The sequence below is a fragment of the Hyla sarda genome, chromosome 5 (genome assembly GCF_029499605.1).
Source record: "Hyla sarda isolate aHylSar1 chromosome 5, aHylSar1.hap1, whole genome shotgun sequence".
In the NCBI taxonomy this organism is placed as follows: domain Eukaryota; kingdom Metazoa; phylum Chordata; class Amphibia; order Anura; family Hylidae; genus Hyla; species Hyla sarda.
The window spans coordinates 150,339,636-150,360,012 of record NC_079193.1 but is presented as its reverse complement, the minus strand read 5'-3'; the positions used below and the strand labels follow the sequence as shown (position 1 = coordinate 150,360,012).

Here is a 20,377-nt window from a genome sequence, read left to right as displayed (position 1 = left end):
AGGGTGTCACCAGGACGGGGGCCATGAGGAGGCAAGGCACAGTCCAGATAAGCCTTGGGGGGACCAGGTGTATGAGGAGGCACTGAGGCTTGCCTGACGGGACTGGGAGGGGGGAGAGGCATTTCTTATGGCAAGCAGAGTCCCAGTTCTTGATCTCCCCGGTGGTCCAGTCAAGGGTGGGAGAATGAAGCTGGAGCCATGGCAGACCGAGGAGGACCTCAGAGGTGCAGTTGGGAAGGACGAAAAATTCAATCCTTTCGTGGTGGGGTCCAATGCACATTAAGAGGGGTTTCGTGCGGTAACGCACGGTGCAATCCAATCTAACTCCGTTGACCGCGGAAATGTAGAGCGGCTTGACGAGACGGGTCACCGGGATGCAGAACTTATTCACCAAAGACTCCAAAATGAAATTCCCAGAGGCACCAGAGTCCAAGCAGGCCACGGCAGAGAGGGAGGAGTTGGCTGAAGGAGAAATCCGCACGGGCACCGTGAGACGTGGAGAAGCAGACTTTGAACCAAGAGACGCCACACCCACGTGAGCTGGGTGCGTGCGTGCGTTTCCCAGACGTGGAGGACGACTAGGGCAATCCACCAAGAAATGCTCGGTACTGGCACAGTACAGACAAAGATTTTCTTCCCTACGGCGATTCCTCTCTTCCTGGGTCAGGCGAGACCGATCCACTTGCATGGCCTCCTCGGCGGGAGGCCCAGGCGTAGACTGCAAAGGATGCTGTGGGAGAGGTGCCCAGAGATCTAAGTCTTTTTCCTGGCGGAGCTCCTGATGTCTCTCAGAAAAACGCATGTCAATGCGGGTGGCCAAATGGATAAGTTCTTGCAGGTTGGCAGGAATCTCTCGTGCGGCCAGCACATCCTTGATGCTACTGGATAGGCCTTTTTTAAAGGTCGCGCAGAGAGCCTCGTTATTCCATGATAATTCGGAAGCAAGAGTACGAAATTGGATGGCGTACTCGCCCACTGAAGAATTACCCTGGACCAGGTTCAGCAGGACAGTCTCGGCAGAAGAAGATCGGGCTGGTTCCTCGAAGACACTACGGACTTCAGCGAAGAAGGACTGGACTGTGGCTGTGGCAGGATCATTGCGGTCCCAGAGCGGTGTGGCCCAAGACAAGGCCTTTCCTGAAAGAAGGCTCACTACGAACGCCACCTTAGACCATTCTGTAGGAAACAAGTCCGACAACATCTCCATATGCAGGGAACATTGAGACAGAAATCCACGGCAGAGTTTAGAGTCCCCATCAAATTTGTCCGGCAGGGACAAGCGGAGGCTAGGAGCGGCCACTCGCTGCGGAGGAGGTGCAGGAGCTGGCGGAGGAGATGGTTGCTGCTGTAGCAGAGGCAGAAGTTGCTGTAACGTGGCGGTCAACTGCGACAGCTGCTGTCCTTGTTGGGAAATCTGCTGCGATTGCTGAGCGACCACCGTGGTAAGGTCAGCGAGACTTGGCAGCGGCACCTCAGCGGGATCCATGGCCGGATCTACTGTCACGATTCGGCTTACAGGTAGTGGATCCTCTGTGTCAGCGAGGGATTGGCGTGGACCGTGCTGGTGGACCGGTTCTAAGAGGCTACTGGTGTTCACCAGAGCCCGCCGCAAAGCGGGATGGTCTTGCTGCGGCAGTAGCAACCAGGTCGTATCCACTAGCAACGGCTCAACCTCGCTGACTGCTGAGAAGGCGTGGGACAGAAGGACTAGGCAGAGGCAAGGTCAGACGTAGCAGAAGGTCGGGGCAGGTGGCAAGGTTCGTAGTCAAGATGGATAGCAGGAGTTCAGGTAACACAGGCTTTGGACAACACTAAACGCTTTCACTGGCACAAGGCAACAAGATCCGGCAAGGGAGTGCAGGGGCAGTGAGCAGATATAGCCAGGGAGCAGGTGGAAGCCAATTAAGCTAATTGGGCCAGGCACCAATCATTGGTGCACTGGCCCTTTAAGTCTCAGAGAGCTGGCGCGCGCGCGCCCTAGAGAGCGGAGCCGCGCGCGCCAGCACATGACAGCCGGGGACCGGGACGGGTAAGTGACTTGGGATGCGATTCGCGAGCGGGCGCGTCCCGCTGTGCGAATCGCATCCCCGCCGGCAATGTCAGTGCAGCGCTCCCGGTCAGCGGGTCTGACCGGGGCGCTGCAGGGAGAGAGACGCCGTGAGCGCTCCGGGGAGGAGCAGGGACCCGGAGCGCTCGGCGTAACAACTACTTTGCCAAAATGGTTAAATAAAATCTGTGTTATCAATATCCTAAATAAATTCCAAATGGATCTTCAATAGCAAGGTGGCATGACACACATACTCTACTGTAACACATGCATTTTGTTAACTCACTGATAACAGTCTCCAGATGTATGCAGCAAGATGTCCTCAAAATCTCCATGATTAGTCATAATGTAGTTTGTCAGACACGTGAAAGTGTTTTGATGATTCATGAAAAGATAACAACGGTATGTTGTTCAGAAGGGTTTGCAGCGAGTATTCCACAACTGTATGGGTAGCAACATGCCCCATTTACAAAAAACTGTTTCAGACTGTTCTGGAAAATATCTACTTTGTTCTGCAAATGTATGAAGAACCTATATATAGACACTTATCTGCTTGACATGTGCACATATTTTCTGAGTAAGAATTTCAATACAATATTGTTCCATAAATCTTTTATTAACTCCATTCCGGTCCTGCTGACTGCCCACATGATCACTCTTGCGATTATCCAATTCTCACAACTACTATCAGGGGTGTGGAAATTTAATAAAAAACTACTTGTCCACGGGACTAAAACGGAGCAAAATCTACTTGTCCCTCATGACGATCCACTTGTCCGGGCCAATTTTCGCTTTTACACTCTAATTTTTTCCTCCTCGCCCTATAATAGCCATAACTACCTACTATAATGATACCTTTTAATTTTGTCAATAACATTCTACGAACCAAAATAAATATATATATATATATATATATATATATATATATATATATATATATATATATATATAAAAATCGCTGAAGTGAAATTCAAATAGTAAAAGATAATTATGCTAATTTGGTGTTCCCCTTTTTACACCATTTACCTTGTGGTCAGCTAACATGTTGTTTTGATACTTTAGACTGGCCTGATTACAAAAATACCAGATTTGTATGGTTTCCGTCATGTTTTACTAATTAAAAAAAAATTCTGAACTTTTCAAATTTTTTTTATTGCCATTATTTGACCCCTGCAGCTTTTTTTTTCCCCGGCATACCAGGCTGTATGAGGGCTCTGTTTTTTGCAACGGTACCATTTTGGTATTGATCTGACTTTTTTTAATCGCTTTTTTTTCTGGGATATTATAAAAATTGCAATTCTGTGGTTTGGTATTTTGTTAACATTTACGTAATTTACCGTACGGGATACATATATTATATTTTAATAGTCCGTACAATTACGCACGCAGCGATACTAAATATGTTTATTTTTATTATGTTTACATGTTTTTATATAGGAAAAGGGGGTGATTTGAACTTTTAATATGGAAGGGGTTAATGTGTGTCTTTTAGACTTTTATTAAAACCTTTTTTTTTGTTTAAACTTTATTAGACTTTTAAGAGGAATCATTAGATTCCTCATACAGATCAAAAGAGTTCTATCGAACTCCATTGATCAGTGTGCTCTGCAGTCCATTGATAGAGAATAGTCCAGCCAGGCTCTATCAATGACAGAGCCACGGACACAGAGCCAGAGAAGCAGAGGTAAGCTCTCCGGCTTCCTCTATAGTGGATCTCCCCATCCCCCCCCCGTGAACACGCTGCGACCCACCCCTCCAGGGAGAATTCACATGTCCTTTTGTCCTTTTAGACGCCGCTGTCAGCTTTGATAGTGGTGATCTAAGGGGTTAATAGCCAGCATGCTGGCCATTAGCGGCAGCCCCCCAGCTACTGAGGACAGCCGAGGCTGCAGAGTACGGAGCGGGCACGAGTTTGGAGCCCGCTCCATATAGACTGCTGAGCGCCGCCGTGCTTGTCAGATCCGGCTCTGCTTGCCCGAAGCAGGGCTAAGGGCCGGAAAAAATTCACCTGCCCAGCGCCCGGAACTGCATGCATCGGGTGATAGGAATTCCACATATCTGTACTACACTAAATCGACCATCTCATAGAGATGCATAGGTAAAGTAACAGGGTAAGTAAAATAGTATAACATTAATATAAGGGTGTGGGCCCTCACTTGAAAGCTCTCTTAACCAGAGCAGAGTTACTAAAAAGATTTTTGTTCAACAGAATACAAAACAATACTATATTAACTGCAATGTTTTGTGCATGGCAAGCCATACAATTTGGGGTAGATTTTTTAAAACCTGTGCAGAGAAAAAGTTGACCAGTTGCCCTTAGCAACCAATCAGATCACTTTTTTCATTTTTTAAAAAGGTTTTTGAAAGGTAATAGAAGCAATCTGATTGGTTGCTTTGGGCAACTGGTCAACTTTTCCTCTTCACAGGTCTTGATGAATCTCCCCCCTAGTGTCAAAGTAGAGGGAATTCCAGGAATAATTGGTCATCAAACTTAAAGGAAAGCTCCTTTATTGGGATTCCTCTGTCAGTCCCATAGACTTTGAAAAAAAGTTGCAGCATGCATACTTGATCAGCGCTACAATTAAACAAGTGATGAGTGATGATTCAGGGAAAGTCTCTTTAAAGGGGTACTCCGGTGAAAACCTTTTTTCTTTTAAATCAACTGGTGGCAGAAAGTTAAACATATTTGTAAATTACTTCTATTGAAGTAATGCTACAGAGGAAATTCCTTTCTTTTTGGAACACTAATGACATCACAAACACAGTGCTCTCTGCTGACATCTCTGTCCATTTTAGCAACCATGCATAGCAGATGTACGCTAGGGGCAGCATGGTGGCTCAGTGGTTAGCACTGCTGCCTTGCAGTGCTGGGGACTTGGGTTCAAATCCCACTAAGGATAACAATAAATAAAGCGTTATTATTATTATAATAACGTCAGCAGAGAGAACTGTGGTCGTGATGTCATCAGAGAGCATTCCAAAAAGAAAATAATTTCCTCTGTAGTATTCAGCAGCTAATAAGTACAGGAAGGATTAAGATTGTTTAATAGAAGTAATTTACAAATATGTTTAACTTTCTGCCACCAGTTGATTTAAAAGAAAAATGGTTTTCACCGGAGTACCCCTTTAATTCAGAATAAAGTTAGGTTCAAATTATGGGCCCTTTTCCAAGGTTGACCTACACATGTAAATTAGCGCTAATCTAGCTTGTCTAGGAAATCTTTACATGGCTTAACTATCATGCAGGCAGGGCTGCACAAAAGATCACTGGATCATTAAAGAGTACCTATTATCAGCTAAACTTTCTCTAATCCCCCTCCCCATCTGTCCCTGACTCTAACTCTCTCTCTCTCTCTCTCCCTGTATTTATTTTAATGTTAAACCCCCTGTAAATACCTTTAATATAGCATCTTTGGTAGCTCAGTGTTGTGCAGTTTGCGATGGCAGGAAGTGGGCGGGGCACGGACACGCACAACGTCATCTGAGGCCTCGCCGGGCGGCTTCCGCCCTTCTTCCTGTATGTTGTATGTAGACCCAGAGTACAATACAATAAATGATTCTTCTATCTTGCAGAGCTGCGCTCAACTGACTCTCCATGTCAGCGCCGCTGGCCGGTAGAGTCAGGAGCGCGCCCTGCAGGGATGTGCACACAGCGCTCGCTCCCACTTGTCTGATTAAAAGGCGGGGAGCTGCGCCGAGTATGAGATTTCGGACTCAGCCGCCAGGCCGGCGTGAGTCGGAAATCACTAAAAAAAGGGACTACTAGGGAGACTCCTTGTGGACAAAAGTTAAAACATGAAAAACACATAAAAGCATAAAAATTTTTTCATAGAACCCAATTAGAAAATGAATCTAGAGATATTAAACTATAAAGTATAAAAAGTATTTTTGATGAAAGGTACTCTTTAATGCAGCCCTTAAAGAGGCACTGTCATTGTTAAAAACTTTTCATATATTGCAGGACTCATTATAATATGACATTTCACAATATACACCTGTTAAATTTTTTTTTAATTTTCACCTGAAATTCAAGCTCAAAATACCGCCACTAGGGGTCGCCTGTCTTTTAGCCAGTCTAGATTTTACAGCATACTGGATACCGGCCGTAAAGCATACCGGTATCCAGTATAGGAGATTTCTATTGTGTATGCAAAACTACAGATAAAGGATGTGTGGACATGCTGGGAGCTGTAGTTTTAAAACAGCTGGAGGCAACACTGCTCTAACACAGTTATTTACAAACATTGCAGCTTCAGTTGTTACTAAACTACAACTCCCAGCATGCTGAAATAGTCAAAGCTTTCTCGGACTCCTGAATAACAAAGAAGTTGATCAGACTTTCAGGAGTCTGTGAAAGATGAATGACACACATAGTGACAGCTATGCTGATTAGCATCCAGCGTTACTAGGAGAAGATAAAACAGATGTACTCATAAAAATGCTGTTCTTTTATCTAAAAAATCCTTGCACTAATTTTATAAAGATCTATTCTTATATTTATACATTTTATCCTGTTATGAATTCACCATAATGTCTTCTGATTACTGCAGGCAAGCTCCAAGTATCTTCCTCTGACACATGACACAGCATAAAACCAGAGAGGAAAGGGTTACAGAGTAGAGAGTACTGACTGCACAGGCTTGTTCCTGTGAGGGAGACAGACTGACACGCCCCCTCCAGCCTGCACAATGAAAAAGTAACTCACCAGCAGATAAATGTTTATATCTCTGGATATATAGGTCCGAGACACATAAAAATTATATGCACTTGATCAGGATTGGGTCCTGAGTAACATATCACATAAGGTGAGGTGCAGCCGACTAACAATTTCTTTTTTTTTTTTTATCTTTTTTGTCTGACCACAGTGCTCTCTGCTGACACCTCTGTCCATGTCAGGAACTGTCCAGAGCAGGAGTGGTTTGCTATGGGGATCTGCTCCTTCTATGGACAGGTCCTGACATGGACAGAGTTGCCAGCAGAGAGCACTGTGGTCAGACAGAAAAAAAATTCACAAAGAAACAAAGTTTCTCTGTAGCAAACAGCAGCTGATAAGTACTGGAAGGATTAAGATTTTTAAATAGAAGTCATTTACAAATCTGTTTAACTTTCTGGCACCAGTTGATTTAACCCCTTCATGACCCAGCTAAAAAAAAAAAAAATTGTGGCTCGCGTTTTTTTCCTCCTTAACTTCTAAGACCCATAACTTATTTTTTTTTTGACTGACAAAGTTGTATTAGGGGTTATTTTCTGCGTACTGAGTTGTACTTTCCACTGATACACTTTTTTTTTATCATACAATGTATTACAAAGCCAGAAAAAAATTATATGTAGGGCAAAACTGAAAAATAATATGGAATTGCACAATTTTGTAGGGCAATAATTTTTCGGAGTTCAAAATATGCTAAATCTGACATGCTATCTTTATTCTATGGGTCAGTACGATTCCAATGATATCAAACTTGAATAATTTTTGCTTCATTTTATGGTTAAAAAATTTTTTTTTACCTTGAAAAACTTTTTTCATTAGCATGTTCTCACCCCTACAACTTTTTTCTTTTTCCACCTACGGAGCTGTGTTAGGGTTTGTTTTTTGTGCCATGAGCTATAGTTTTTAATGTTACCACTTGTGTGCAGTTCAGGCTTTTTGGTCACATTTTATTAAGTTTTTTTTTTTTGGGGGGGGGGGGGGATGTAATGTAACCAAAAATCTGCAATTTTGGCATTTGGCATTTATCTGCGTTTACACCGTTCACCGTGCAGGATCAAAAACATAATAATCTAATAGTTTGGACAATTATGAATGCGGCAATACCAAATAAGTGTATTTTTTTCTTGTTTGTACAGTGTTTTATATAAAAAATGATAAATGGGGGGATGATTTTTATTAGGGGAGGGATTTTTTTTTATTTAAAAAAAAATATGTTTTTTTTTCTTTTATTACACACTTTATGGCCCCCCTAGGTGCCTATCATAAGGCATCATCAGATGGCTTACATAGATCAATGTAATGCTATAAACTGGTGCTAGAAAGTTACACAGATCTGTAAATTACTTCTATTTAAAAATCTTAATCCTCCCATTACTTATCAGCTGCTGTAGGTTCCACATGAAGTTGTATTTCTTTCTGGAGTTCTTTTCTGTCTGACCACAGTGCTCTCTGCTGAGACCTCTGTCCGTATCAGGAACTGTGCAGAGCAGGATAGGTTTGCTATGCGATTTGCTTGTACTCTGGAAAGTTCCTGACATGGACATAGGTGTCAGCAGAGACCCATGTGGTCAGACTGAAAAAAATTCCAGAAATAAATGCAACTTCCTGTGTAGCATACGGGAGTTGATAAGTACTGGAAGGATTAAGATTTTTAAATAAAAGTAATTTATAAAACTGTTTAACTTTCTGGCATCATTTTTCCCCCCCACTGGAGCACCCCTTTAAGCATTCACAGAGCCCATAAGGATAGGGTATACGATGCCTGATCGTGGGGGTCCTGCCACTGGGGACCCCCGCAATCTTTCATGCAGCACGCCGCTATCATTAGCCTCCAGAGTGCACATCGCTCCGGGTCTGATGAATCACGATCATGGGGCCAGAGTATCGTGACGTCACGGCTCCGCCCCGTGTGAAGTCACGCTACGCCCCCTCAATGCAAGCCTATGGGAGGGTGCGTGGTGGGGCGGAGCCGTGATGTGGAGGGGGGTGGAGCCGTGAGGTCATGATACTGCCGTTTCATCGCGGTGGTCCTGATCAGCACCACCGAGCAGCCGGGAAGTGTTTTATAACGCGTGACAAGGGCGTAAAGGTATGCCCTTCATCCTTAAGAATTTAAATACAGGTGTCCAAAATTGGACATAATACTCCATATGTGGTCTGACTAGTGATTTATACAGAGGCAAAACTATGTCCCTGTCACAAGCCTCTATTCCTCTCTTGATACATCCCATGACTTTGTTAACTTTGGCAGCAGCTGCCTGGCACTGATCACTAAAGCTGAGTTTACTGTCCACCAAATCCTTTTCGGCAGAAGTTTTACCTAATGTTTTAATATTTAGCACATAATTGTACAGCCCAAGTGAAGAACCTTACAAGTATCCACATTATATGTTTAAATTAAACGAGCTTAATGTTATTTGCCATGTCTGTACCCAAGCCTCTAACTTCCCCTGATCCCTATGGAATATTAGATTATCCTCCTATGTGGTGATCTACTCTGTAATCCCTCTACAAACAGTCAACCAGTACTTTCTAGCTAAACAGAGATTCAATAAAAGTAGACAAAAGACATTTTACAAGGGAATTTCCAAAGACTGGAGAGTGGGTGTACAGTCAAATATGAAAGAAAAAGAACAATAGGTGCTTTGATACAGATGCATGCACTTTTGCAAATTGCTTATTATAGCAAATTACATTTTTTTATTACTATCTTCATTTCGGTTCCCATAAGAGCGAAGCACAACAGTAATAATAACAGTAAAAATGTAAAGTTTTAATTACCTGTGAAGAAAGTAGGTTGCAGTCAATGTGCATTCCTTTGCCAGTTTTAGTCCTTTGCAGTAAACCAGCCATAATAGCACCATGAGCATACAGTCCAGTTGCAAGGTCAGTCATAGCTACACCAGGACGGACAGGATCTCCATCCTAAAAATGAAAGTCATTTCTATTGAACTGTACAGTAATAACACTGAATCAAAAAATGTTGCCATAATAGGCAGCTTATATTATGCTATTTAAGTTCCCAAACACATTTTGTTCCTAACAGCAATAATATTATTTTAAATTTTTTAAACCAGATTCTAAAACATATTTTTCCTACTCTTCACTTTCTGATTGCGAATTCTTTATTTTATTCTATTTTCTTGACATGGTTATAAAGGCAGCCACCAAGATTTTCCTCACACCAGCAACATAGACACAGAGGTGCCTAGAATGAAGGGAGAAGGAAAAGAAGACACTGTAGCAGACACTGCTCAAATGGTTCGCAAATTCTTTTAGTATAATTCATTGAAATAAATATATAACAGTATAAAAAAGAGAAAACAAAAGCAAAACAGAAACAAATAAAATAATAGTTATAATACATGTTATTTTTTTATTGTATTTTGCTTTACTTCTTTTAAACTGCACTGTATTGATGTAAATAAATTCTTGCAGCAAGACAGCAAATCCTTTGAGCAGCGCTTTGACCAAGAAAGGAGTGAAGGCAATACTATGTCCACAGGCCGAAAATGTCTTCAAGCTAAAATCCTTTCCCCTTCGCTCCAGTTCTGCATCACCCAGACATTCCTAAGCAATTATTTCTGAAGTTCAATGTCTAATCCATGGTTGCCAAAGCAGTTCTCTTTCAATGGAATTCCAATAGACACTTTTGCAGACACTTTTACAAGTTGTTCTTCTTGGCAGAGAAGAATTACTCTAATGGGAACAGGGAGCTGCTTCCCATTAAGCAGGCCTTGGAGGAGTGGAGACATCTTCTGGAGAGTTCTTTGCACCCAGTGATCATCTACACTGACCACAATAGTTTTACTATCTTATGACTGCTTTCATTCTGTGGATAGGTAGGGTACTGCTTGTGGCAACTGTGACCAGAAAGAGGTTGCTAGATCCAGATCAGCTGGATTTCTGATACCTCTGTCCATTCCATACAATACACCCCCCCCTTCACCCCCCCTCCCTTCACCCCCCGCCCCCCCCCTCCCCCTGACAGCATACTGCCATGGATTTTGTGAACAATCTTCCACTGTTGGCTGTGCTGTTATCTGGGTGATTGTAGATCAATTCTCCAAGATGGTCCACTTTTTTCCTCTGCCAAGCCTACCTATTGCAACTCATCTGGCTACTCTTTTCGTTAAACATCATTTTTATTTGCATAGCCTGCCCTTGCACATTGAGTCTGATTGTCAGAGACGGCTCTTCCATTAGACAAGCTAGGCAGCTGCCTAAGGCCTCATGAACGCCTAATACGCCCCTCTAGAAATCTAAAGTGAGTGGCTAAGTGATCATGCACATCACCAGTTATTATACAGAAGCAGGTAGTTTGGCGATGAACAGGACTTTCTGCTCCTATGCTGTGCCACATTGGTACAGGCTTCTGCTGCTGCCTCATACTGTGCTGCTCCCTGCCTGCAGGGGGACACCGTTCAGCTCCCGTTGGCAAAGTCTGAGTAAGGGGAAAGCACTAAGGTCAGCACTCGAACACTAACCTGGGAGTTTAGCACCAGCAGGTGATAGATCTAATCTCTTGTACGGAGAGCAGTGAAGTTCTTTCGACATCTTAAACAGCTGCCCACAGTCCTGTTCTCCTAGAATCAGTGACAGCGTGCGTGTGTATTCTCCTAGAATCAGCAACAGCGTGTGTGTGTCCCACTTCTTCCATTGCCCCATTACCTTTCTTGACCTATAACCCTGCTCTGCCTGTAAACCTTTTCGTGTGCGGCAGTCAGCAGTTGTCGAATCCGGGGAGGGGGGGGGGGGAGGGCTAGGGGGGGGGGGTTAGTTGGTGAGCTTGTACGGTCCTGGCAGACAACTGAGAGAAGATCAGGGCAATGAAAGGCTCCATAGTCCTGTTCTGTGCCCATTCTCAGAAGCCCCCATCCCCCTTCACTATTGTCTTCAGATAGTGTGTGGGGCAGCAGTAAACATCTACTGCATATCTTAGGGAATGTGTGCACAAATGTGTGTGTGTGTATGTATATACATACATATATATATATTACACACACATATATATATATAGTGATGACTCGCTCTGGCAGACAGGTGCGGTTGCAGTATAGAGGCATGGAAACAGGACTTTTCAAATCAAAGTTCAGTGTTTTATTCACACTTGGCAGTCTTAAATGCAGATCAAAGAAAAAGTAACAAAAGTCCACCTGTGTTCCTTAGGTGTTTGTTCACACCTGAGTCCATGCCATGCGGCATCAAGCAAGTCCTTTCCAAATCTCCAGGCACTCTGCTCACCAGCATCCACACTCCACAAGGAAGATCTCAAAACTCAGCTCTCTGGCAGTGTGAGCCTGGATTGTGGGGAATGGCCCCCACCCAACACTTGACCATTCCCAGTAAGAGCCGTCCTGGATTGGCTTTCCAACCATACTACAGCAACAGTGTCAGTCTGCATCGAAGCACAGACACTGGACAATTACCGGCTCTTGCTTCACCAAGGCCAGGAGCCTTGGTGACACATACCAACTAACAACCACAATGTCCTTCACCTTCTCAAATCCCCCCCCCTTTGTTCTATCCTGAGGGGGTGAACACTTGTTCAACAGTGGACTCGTGATAGGGCATCGGCATTGCCTAACAACCGACCCACCCTGTGTTCAACCCTAAACTTGAAATTCTGCAAGGACAAAAACCACCTGATGACCCTGGCATTTTTGTCCTTGGCTTGGCACATCCACTTAAGGGGGGAATGATCCGTCACAAAACGAAACTTCCTCCCCAACAGATAATAGCAGAGAGACTTGAGTGCCCACTTAATGGCCAGGCACTCTCTCTTCACTATACTATACCTGGTCTCGGCCGGGGTCAGTTTGCGTCTGAGAAAGGCAACAGGATGCTCTTCCCCGCTAACTTCCTGGGAGAGTACAGCACCAAAACCTACCTCAGAGGCATCGGTCTGTACCACAAATTCCCTTTTAAAGTCGGGTGTCACCAACACCGGAGACTCACATAGGGTCGACTTCAAAGCGGAAAACGCCTGCTCTGCCTATTCGTTCCAACGCACCATTACGGACTTGCGTCCCTTCAGGAGGTCTGTTAAGGGCGCAGCCACCGTAGCAAAACGGGTGATGAATCTTATAAAGTAACCCACCATTCCCAGAAACGACTTCACCTGTCGGGTAGTGACAGGTTGTGGCCAATTCCGGATGGCCTCAATTTTGTTTACCCGGGGTTTGACAACTCCATGCCTGATGACATACCTTTGGTATTTGGTCTCTTCTAACCCTATGGCACATTTTTTGGGGTTAGCAGTTAACCCGGCCTTCCTAAGGGAGTCTACCACTGCCTGCACTTTTGGAAGGTGACTTTCGCAGTCTGTACTGTGAATGATGATATCGTCCAGATAGGCTGAGGCATACCGACGAAGTGGCCGGAGTACAAAATCCATTAGCCTTTGAAACGTAGCGGGAGCGCCATGTAGACCAAAGGTTAACACGTTGTACTGGAATAAACCTTTTGGTGTGACAAAGGTTGTTTTCTCTTTGGCAGCCTCCGTCAAGGGTACCTGCCAGTACCCTTTTGTGAGGTCCAAAACAGAAAAATACTGAGCCTATCCTAGCTTCTCAATAAGCTCATCAACTCGGGGCATGGTATATGCATCAAACTTGGAAACCTCATTAAGTTTGCGGAAATCGTTACAGAACCGCAATTTACCCTCTGGCTTGCGTATTAAGATGGACTGGAGCATTCACTCTTCAACTCCTCGATAACATCCAATTTTAACATCTGTTGTACTTGTTCCGAGATGGCTTGTTGCCACGACTCAGGTACCCGGTATGGTTTCAACCGTATTTTTACCTGGGGTTCAGTGACAATGTCATGGCTGATGACAGAAGTACGTCCAGGAAGGTCTGAGAACACATCGGTGTTCCTACTGACGAACTCCCTGGCCTCCTGAGTCTGTGTGGAGGAAAGGCTGTTAGCAATTTTCACTGTGGCAACTGCTTCCCTCGCACCAGACTGAGGGACAGGAAACTCCACCCCTAACAAACCTGGCCGGGGGCGGTCATCCACACTAGTCTCCCTATCTTTCCAAGGTTTCAACAAGTTTACATGGTACACTTGCTCTGGCTTCCTCTGCCCGGGCTGCTGTACCCTGTACGTCACCTCCCCTACCTTTTCGATCACTTCGTAGGGACCTTGCCACCTAGCCAGAAACTTACTTTCGACCGTTGGTACCAGAACCAAAACCTGATCCCCCGGGTTAAAATTCCGAACCCGAGCCTGGCAATTATAGACTCTACTTTGGGCTCGCTGAGGTGCCTCCATATGTTCCCTTAACTAAGGGCAACAGTTTCCATCCACTCTTGCAACTGAGTGACATACTCAACCACACTTTTGTGCGGCGTGGCTGTTCCCACGCCTCTTTGGCTATGTCTAACAAACCACAAGGATGTCTGCCATACAGTAGTTTAAAGTGCGAGAACCCAGTAGAGGACTGGGGCACTTCTCGCACTGCGCACATGAGATAGGGCAGCAAAAGATCCCAATTCTTCCCATCTCTAGCTACCACCCGCTTTAACATATTTTTTAATGTTTGATTAAACCTTTCAACCAGGCCGTCCATCTATGGTTGGTACACAGAGGTCCGTAGCTGTTTTACCTGCAGTAACTTACTGAGCTCTTTCATTACCTTTGACATAAACGGGGTGCCCTGGTCAGGCAACACCTATTTAGGTAAGCCCACTCGGGAAAACATCTCCATTAGCTCCTTAGCTATGAGTTTTGCCGACGTCTGTCACAGAGATAGCGCCTCGGGACACCGAGTCGCACAGCCCAGGACTACCAGGATGTGTTGGTGCCCCTAGCAGATTTCGGCCTACAAGGTTCACAGGGATCTGTTCAAACGGGACCTCGATAATCTGGAGGGAGACCAGGGGACTACGGTAATGTGGCTGGGGGCTAGTTATTTGGCATGTTGGGCAAGATTCACAATACCTTTTGACCTTCTTATACACGCTGCTCCAGTAAAAACGCTGCAAAATTCGGTCCTGCGCCGTTTGCTGGCCCAGGTGCCCCCCCAGAATATGTTGGTGGGCTAATTCATACAGAAGCTTCTGATATGCTTTAGGCACAACCAATTGTTCCACACTCTCACCCCGTACCTGGTTTACCCGGTAAAGCATCCCTTGGTGGACCACAAAACGGGGGTATTCAGTCTCGGCTTCCGATTGTTGTGGTGCACCTTCTACAATTAATACATTTTCCCAGGCCCAAGATAGAGTCGGGTCCTGGTGCTGTGCCAAAATTTTCTCCTGAAACATTGAGGTCTGCAAACTCTGGTCCTGACAGCAGTTTCTCCACATCTCCTACCTGTTACGCCGAGCGCTCCGGGTCCCCGCTCCTCCCCGGAGCGCTCGCTACACTCTCGTTACTGCAGCGCTCCGGTCAGATCCACTGACCCGGGGCGCTGCGATACCGCCTCCAGCCGGGATGCGATTCGCGATGCGGGTGGCGCCCGCTCGCGATGCGCACCCCGGCTCCCGTACCTGACTTGCTCTCCGTCGGTCCTGTCCCGGCGCGCGCGGCCCCGCTCCCTAGGGCGCGCGCGCGCCGGGTCTTTGCGATTTAAAGGACCACTGCGCCGCTGATTGGCGCAGTGGTTCTAATTAGTGTGTTCACCTGTGCACTCCTTATTTATACCTCACTTCCCCTGCACTCCCTCGCCGGATCTTGTTGCCATTGTGCCAGTGAAAGCGTTTCCTTGTGTGTTCTTAGCCTGTGTTCCAGACCTCCTGCCGTTGCCCCTGACTACGATCCTTGCTGCCTGCCCCGACCTTCTGCTACGTCCGACCTTGCTTCTGTCTACTCCCTTGTACCGCGCCTATCTTCAGCAGTCAGAGAGGTTGAGCCGTTGCTAGTGGATACAACCTGGTCACTACCGCCGCAGCAAGACCATCCCGCTTTGCGGCGGGCTCTGGTGAAAACCAGTAGTGACTTAGAACCGATCCACTAGCACGGTCCACGCCAATCCCTCTCTGGCACAGAGGATCCACTACCTGCCAGCCGGCATCGTGACAGTAGATCCGGCCATGGATCCCGCTGAAGTTCCTCTGCCAGTTGTCGCCGACCTCACCATGGTGGTCGCCCAGCAGTCACAACAGATAGCGCAACAAGGCCAACAGCTGTCTCAACTGACCGTGATGCTACAGCAGCTACTACCACAGCTTCAGCAATCATCTCCTCCGCCAGCTCCTGCACCTCCTCCGCAGCGAGTGGCCGCTTCTGGTCTACGACTATCCTTGCCGGATAAATTTGATGGGGACTCTAAATTCTGCCGTGGCTTTCTTTCCCAATGTTCCCTGCACTTGGAGATGATGTCGGACCAGTTTCCTACTGAAAGGTCTAAGGTGGCTTTCGTAGTCAGCCTTCTGTCTGGAAAAGCTCTGTCATGGGCCACACCGCTCTGGGACCGCAATGACCCCGTCACTGCCTCTATACACTCCTTCTTCTCGGAAATTCGAAGTGTCTTTGAGGAACCTGCCCGAGCCTCTTCTGCTGAGACTGCCCTGTTGAACCTGGTCCAGGGTAATTCTTCCGTTGGCGAGTACGCCGTACAATTCCGTACTCTTGCTTCAGAACTATCCTGGAATAATGAGGCCCTCTGCGCGACCTTTAAAAAAGGCCTATCCAGCAACATTAAAGATGTTCTGGCCGCACGAGAAATCCCTGCTAACCTACATGAACTCATTCATCTAGCCACTCGCATTGACATGCGTTTTTCCGAAAGGCGTCAGGAGCTCCGCCAGGATATGGACTTTGTTCGCACGAGGCGTTTTTTCTCCCCGGCTCCTCTCTCCTCTGGTCCCCTGCAATCCGTTCCTGTGCCTCCCGCCGTGGAGGCTATGCAGGTCGACCGGTCTCGCCTGACACCTCAAGAGAGGACACGACGCCGCATGGAGAATCTCTGCCTGTACTGTGCCAGTACCGAACACTTCCTGAAGGATTGTCCTATCCGTCCTCCCCGCCTGGAAAGACGTACGCTGACTCCGCACAAAGGTGTGACAGTCCTTGATGTCAACTCTGCTTCTCCACGTCTTACTGTGCCTGTGCGGATATCTGCCTCTGCCTTCTCCTTCTCTACTATGGCCTTCTTGGATTCCGGATCTGCAGGAAATTTTATTTTGGCCTCTCTCGTCAACAGGTTCAACATCCCGGTGACCAGTCTCGCCAGACCCCTCTACATCAATTGTGTAAACAATGAAAGATTGGACTGTACCATACGTTTCCGCACGGAGCCCCTTCTAATGTGCATCGGACCTCATCACGAGAAAATTGAATTTTTGGTCCTCCCCAATTGCACTTCCGAAATTCTCCCTGGACTACCCTGGCTTCAACTCCATTCCCCAACCCTGGATTGGTCCACTGGGGAGATCAAGAGTTGGGGGCCCTCTTGTTTCAAGGACTGCCTAAAACCGGTTCCCAGTACCCCTTGCCGTGACTCTGTGGTTCCCCCTGTAACCGGTCTCCCTAAGGCCTATATGGACTTTGCGGATGTTTTTTGCAAAAAACAAGCTGAGACTCTACCTCCTCACAGGCCTTATGATTGTCCTATTGACCTCCTCCCGGGCACTACTCCACCCCGGGGCAGAATTTATCCTCTGTCCGCCCCAGAGACTCTTGCTATGTCTGAGTACATCCAGGAAAATTTAAAAAAGGGCTTTATCCGTAAATCCTCCTCTCCTGCCGGAGCCCGATTTTTCTTTGTGTCCAAAAAAGATGGCTCTCTACGTCCTTGCATTGACTACCGCGGTCTTAATAAAATCACGGTAAAGAACCGCTACCCCCTACCTCTCATCTCTGAACTCTTTGATTGCCTCCAAGGTGCCCACATCTTTACCAAACTGGACTTAAGAGGTGCTTATAATCTCATCCGCATCAGAGAGGGGGATGAATGGAAAACGGCATTTAACACTAGAGATGGACACTTTGAGTATCTGGTCATGCCCTTTGGCCTGTGCAACGCCCCTGCCGTCTTCCAAGACTTTGTTAATGAAATTTTTCGTGATCTCTTATACTCCTGTGTTGTTGTATATCTGGACGATATCCTGATTTTTTCTGCCAATCTAGAAGAACACCGCCAGCATGTCCGTATGGTTCTTCAGAGACTTCGTGACAATCAACTTTATGCCAAGATAGAGAAATGTCTGTTTGAATGCCAATCTCTTCCTTTCCTAGGATACTTGGTCTCTGGCCAGGGACTACAAATGGATCCAGACAAACTCTCTGCCGTCTTAGATTGGCCACGCCCCTCCGGACTCCGTGCTATCCAACGTTTTTTGGGGTTCGCCAATTATTACAGGCAATTTATTCCACATTTTTCTACCGTTGTGGCTCCTATCGTGGCTTTAACCAAAAAAAATGCCAATCCCAAGTCATGGCCTCCTCAAGCGGAAGACGCCTTTAAACGGCTCAAGTCTGCCTTTTCTTCGGCTCCCGTGCTCTCCAGACCTGACCCATCTAAACCCTTCCTATTGGAGGTTGATGCCTCCTTAGTAGGAGCTGGAGCGGTCCTTCTACAAAAAAATTCTTCCGGGCATGCTGTTACTTGTGGTTTTTTTTCTAGGACCTTCTCTCCGGCGGAGAGGAACTACTCCATCGGGGATCGAGAGCTTCTAGCCATTAAATTAGCACTTGAGGAATGGAGGCATCTGCTGGAGGGATCAAGATTTCCAATTATTATTTACACCGATCACAAGAACCTCTCCTATCTCCAATCTGCCCAATGGCTGAATCCTCGCCAGGCCAGGTGGTCTCTGTTCTTTGCCCGATTTAATTTTGAAATTCACTTTCGGCCTGCCGATAAGAACATTAGGGCCGATGCTCTCTCTCGTTCCTCGGATGCCTCGGAAGTTGAACTCTCTCCGCAACACATCATTCCTCCTGACTGCCTGATTTCCACTTCTCCAGCCTCCATCAGACAAACTCCTCCAGGAAAGACCTTCGTCTCTCCACGCCAACGCCTCGGAATCCTCAAATGGGGTCACTCCTCCCATCTCGCAGGTCATGCAGGCATCAAGAAATCTGTGCAACTCATCTCTCGCTTCTATTGGTGGCCGACTCTAGAGACGGATGTCGTGGACTTTGTGCGAGCCTGCACTGTCTGTGCCCGGGATAAGACTCCTCGCCAGAAGCCCGCTGGTTTTCTTCATCCTCTGCCTGTCCCCGAACAGCCTTGGTCTCTGATTGGTATGGATTTTATTACAGACTTACCCCCATCCCGTGGCAACACTGTTGTTTGGGTGGTCGTTGATCGATTCTCCAAAATGGCACATTTCATCCCTCTTCCTGGTCTTCCTTCAGCGCCTCAGTTGGCTAAACAATTTTTTGTACACATTTTTCGTCTTCACGGGTTGCCCACGCAGATCGTCTCGGATAGAGGCGTCCAATTCGTGTCAAAATTCTGGAGGGCTCTCTGTAAACAACTCAAGATTAAATTAAACTTTTCTTCTGCATATCATCCTCAATCCAATGGACAAGTAGAAAGAATTAACCAGGTCTTGGGTGATTTTTTACGACATTTTGTTTCCTCCCGCCAGGATGATTGGGCAGATCTTCTACCATGGGCCGAATTCTCGTATAACTTCAGAGTCTCTGAATCTTCCTCCAAATCCCCATTTTTCGTGGTGTACGGCCGTCACCCTCTTCCTCCCCTCCCTACCCCCTTGCCCTCTGGTCTGCCCGCTGTGGATGAAATTTCTCGTGATCTTTCCACCATATGGAGAGAGACCCAAAATTCTCTCTTACAGGCTTCATCACGCATGAAGAAGTTTGCTGATAAGAAAAGAAGAGCTCCTCCCATTTTTTCTCCTGGAGACAAGGTATGGCTCTCCGCTAAATATGTCCGCTTCCGTGTCCCTAGCTACAAGTTGGGACCACGCTATCTTGGTCCTTTCAAAATTTTGTGCCAGATTAATCCTGTCTCTTACAAACTTCTTCTTCCTCCTTCTCTTCGTATTCCTAATGCCTTTCACGTTTCTCTTCTTAAACCACTTATCATCAACCGTTTCTCTCCCAAACTTGTTTCCCCCACTCCTGTTTCCGGCTCCTCGGACATCTTCTCCGTCAAAGAGATTCTGGCATCCAAGAAGGTCAGAGGGAAAACTTTTTTTTTGGTTGATTGGGAGGGTTGTGGTCCAGAAGAGAGATCCTGGGAACCTGAGGACAATATTCTAGACAAAAGTCTGCTCCTCAGGTTCTCAGGCTCTAAGAAGAGGGGGAGACCCAAGGGGGGGGGTACTGTTACGCCGAGCGCTCCGGGTCCCCGCTCCTCCCCGGAGCGCTCGCTACACTCTCGTTACTGCAGCGCTCCGGTCAGATCCACTGACCCGGGGCGCTGCGATACCGCCTCCAGCCGGGATGCGATTCGCGATGCGGGTGGCGCCCGCTCGCGATGCGCACCCCGGCTCCCGTACCTGACTCGCTCTCCGTCGGTCCTGTCCCGGCGCGCGCGGCCCCGCTCCCTAGGGCGCGCGCGCGCCGGGTCTTTGCGATTTAAAGGGCCACTGCGCCGCTGATTGGCGCAGTGGTTCTAATTAGTGTGTTCACCTGTGCACTCCTTATTTATACCTCACTTCCCCTGCACTCCCTCGCCGGATCTTGTTGCCATTGTG

General features: G+C 46.7%; 1 protein-coding gene across 5 annotated transcripts in view; it reads right to left on the bottom strand.

Annotated features, from left to right (window-relative positions):
- The window catches only part of SUGCT (succinyl-CoA:glutarate-CoA transferase), a 1,132,767-nt gene that overhangs the window by 942,570 nt on the left and 169,820 nt on the right, over positions 1-20,377 (bottom strand). For all 5 annotated transcript variants that reach the window (XR_008844018.1, XM_056520503.1, XM_056520499.1 and 2 more), the window contains one exon: positions 9,537-9,680. Coding sequence is in view for 4 of the 5 variants with exons in the window: in XM_056520503.1 (XP_056376478.1) it covers positions 9,537-9,680 (144 nt within the window). In the remaining variant the exon portion in view is untranslated. The remainder of the gene's footprint in view (positions 1-9,536; positions 9,681-20,377) is intronic.